We start from the raw sequence: 3116 nt of genomic DNA on the forward strand, positions 1-3116 counted from the left end.
GGGCACGTTCTTCTTAATGCAACAGTTCAACAAGTGTTTGAATTGGTCCCCAACTCCTCTTTTTTATGAAGTAAAAAGGCATGTAATTGGTCATCCTTACCCTTTGTCCGTTTTCCTAGCTGGAGTCTTTCAAGTGATATATAATGAGGCCTTGAATCAGCCAATGGTTAGAAGATAAGGTGCCACATAGGATAAACATACCATATATACAAATTCCCACTTACATCTTATTCTCACATCTCTCATCATCTGTTAAATTCAAATTTGGGTAGTAGAAAAGAGAGTGATCGAACAAGGATAAGATGAGGTACCATTCTTTCTTAAGAAGCCTAAAGAAGGAAGAGCAACAAGTTCCGGACAGTACCCATAATTCTGGTGAAGAATTCTCAGACACTAATACTACAAAATTAGATGATGCTTACACCAATGGAGACAATGATCATGAGGTTGATATCATGGATGATTGGGAGCAAATTTTGGGAATCAAAATGGAAGAAGATGGAAAATTACCGAGCGATAACATGTACAGCGGTCACGAGCTCAATTGGGATTTTATGCATTGGGACGAGTTTCCCAATGGAGAAGAAGAAGGGGAGGAGATAGAGCAAAAAGTTGAGCAAGGCACTGATAAGTGCTTCTTTGAAGAGGAGAGCTACTACAAAAAAAATGTTGTAAAGTGTGAGAGTTTAGGGTTTTGGGATGATGATGATGAGAAGAAGGTGCGGCTGAATTTGAATTTGAATTATCAAGAGGTTATGGATGCTTGGTCTGATCGCGGTACCCTTTGGGCAGATGATTGTTCACTTTCTTCCATGGCTAGCAATGGCAATTATGTTAGTGCTTGATTAACTTTATTATATGTTATCATCCTTTTACTATTTTCTGACCTTGTTTCATAGTTCCTGTTTCCCCAATTGTAAAGAAAACGGATCTCATTGATATAACATGCATTTGATCTTCTGCACTCTTTGTTCTTTGTTCCAAAAGAGAAATGCTATTCACACTCTTTGTTGTGTTCTCTTCACTTTTGTGAAGAAGTATAAATAACACTCGTCGTAAACATGAGAGCATAGCGCTTCCCTTTTCAAAATGCTCGAGGTATGGAAAACCCTTTAAATGGTGTACAATATTTTAGTTTAGTTTTTATTTTTAAGATGAATGAAATAATTTTGTTTGTAGTATGTAAATTATTGTATTAATTTTTTTTTTCCCACATGATCACATTATCAATTGAGATTGGTTTTAAATGTTAAACTCTACACATACTGTAATAAATGAAGTGGGTTTATATATATCATGAGCCGCTTAATTAACCAGGATGTTATGTTAATTAATTGTGTATGAACATCAGATAGGGGAGGTGCCAGTAATGGAAGATGAGAAGGCAAGAAGAGAGGCAAGAGTTCTAAGGTACAAGGAGAAACGCCAGTGTAGACTCTTTTCCAAAAAGATAAGGTACCAAGTCCGCAAGCTCAATGCAGATAAAAGACCTAGATTCAAGGTTTTTGTCCTCTCTCTCTCTCTCTCTCTCTCTCTCTATCTTCCCCTAATTAATATATCCTGAAAATTTGAAATTATTTTTTTGGTGTAGCAGGGTCGATTTGTGAAGAGGCTTTGATTTGCCACGTGAAAATACTTATCAACTCAACAAAAAGAGAGCATGGAATATCTCAACAAATATCTCACTCCAATATTCGTGGACTTTAACTTTTGAATGTGTTTGTCGACTGAAAATATCTCTAATTCAACTACATGAAAAAAGATGAAAATATCTAACTTTTAGGGAGTTGATTAATTCCAAAAATTCTCTGTTTGCGGGGTCTACTTATCATGAAATAATATGGTTTCCATATAGTTTTTTTTTTATTGGTCGAAATGGTTTCCATATAGTTTGATTCGTACTTTATTTCATGCTATATTATATATGGCATGGCCTTTTCCTGGCATTTTGTGATGGGAATTGGACCGCGTGATCATAAGCTCGATCAATCACATAGATGGACTTTGACGAGCAATATATTCATTGAAGGGGTTAATTTCAGTGGATTGGACATGCGGGAATGATATTGGTCATATACGTAGTGGTGGTCCATGTCAAATACCATTTTACTTTTGCTCTTTATGGGATTTTGTTTACGTTGTGTCATTTTCTTTATAATACGCTGCTGCCAATGCCAAGAGAGCAAATGCTATAATTAAAATTTTTGTTGCTGAAATAGAAAGAATGATATGTGTTGACACAAAAAATTAGATGAATTTTGGAACAGCGTAACATTCAAGGTGTGATCTTTTGTAATGTTGTTCCGGTCACTTAATGAGAATAATATGTAAAGAGATAGAGATAGATGAACAAATACAGGATATACATGGTTCATCCTAGTTTGGCTACACCCATAAGGTTAGAGGAGTCCTCATTAATAATGTGGATTTTATATAGTACACAAGTCCAAGCATAATCATCATTAGTAAGTTCTAATAATGAACTAAACAAAATGATGATATTAGGAATTAATTGTAGGATAAATGTTTCCTTATATAGTTTAGGAGAGTCACACACTTTCGTCAGTGGTCGATGTGGGACTTTAGGATTTTATTCTGATGTTGACACGTGTTGCTTGTGATTGGCTTCATGGTTAGAGCAACTCATGTGCTTTGGCATGAGTGCCTCAACATGAATCCTTAAGTGAGTCCCTGAATGTATAAACTTGACTGATGTTCGGTAGTTTTGGAATTGATGAAGTATGATACAAACAGTATGAACAACGTAAACAATAGGACGAAATAATGGAGATGTCTAAAGTACTCGGGTATAAATATAGTAATGAAACACATAGAAATTGTTGAAATGATATCCATAATGAATGATAGCGTTGATATATTTTGAATATGTCGTTTATATGTTCACACAATATTGTTGATAATATTTATAAATAGTTGTCAATACAGGATTAATTGTTATTGTTATGTTGCTAATATGTTTTCCTTCAGTTCGCAACCCCTTTTTTCCTCTTTATCCTCAGGCATTTTTCAAACACCTCGCAACTTTTACTATCATCCGCGCGCTTACCAATAACGAATGGCCCAACCTCAAGAATTAATGAACCTAGCACAGATTG

At 35.2% G+C, this 3116-nt stretch overlaps 1 protein-coding gene across 2 annotated transcripts; it reads left to right on the top strand.

The window, feature by feature from the left end:
- Positions 1 to 220: 220 nt before the first annotated feature.
- On the top strand, positions 221 to 1795 carry LOC103933715 (zinc finger protein CONSTANS-LIKE 7-like). Of its 2 annotated transcripts, none has more exons than XM_009356011.2 (3): positions 221 to 833; positions 1352 to 1501; positions 1592 to 1795. In XM_009356011.2, the coding sequence occupies exons 1-3, from the start codon at positions 303 to 305 to the stop codon at positions 1616 to 1618; spliced, it is 708 nt and encodes a 235-aa protein (XP_009354286.2). In that variant the 5' UTR covers positions 221 to 302; the 3' UTR covers positions 1619 to 1795. The 2 variants fall into 2 exon arrangements, with proteins under 2 accessions (XP_009354286.2, XP_048425419.1); XM_048569462.1 differs by having other exon boundaries at positions 1595 to 1795.
- The last annotated feature ends 1321 nt before the right edge of the window (positions 1796 to 3116 follow it).

The sequence above is a fragment of a genome, unplaced genomic scaffold (assembly GCF_019419815.1).
Source record: "Pyrus x bretschneideri cultivar Hongxiangsu unplaced genomic scaffold, Pyrus_bretschneideri_v1 Contig5, whole genome shotgun sequence".
Lineage (NCBI taxonomy): Eukaryota > Viridiplantae > Streptophyta > Magnoliopsida > Rosales > Rosaceae > Pyrus > Pyrus x bretschneideri.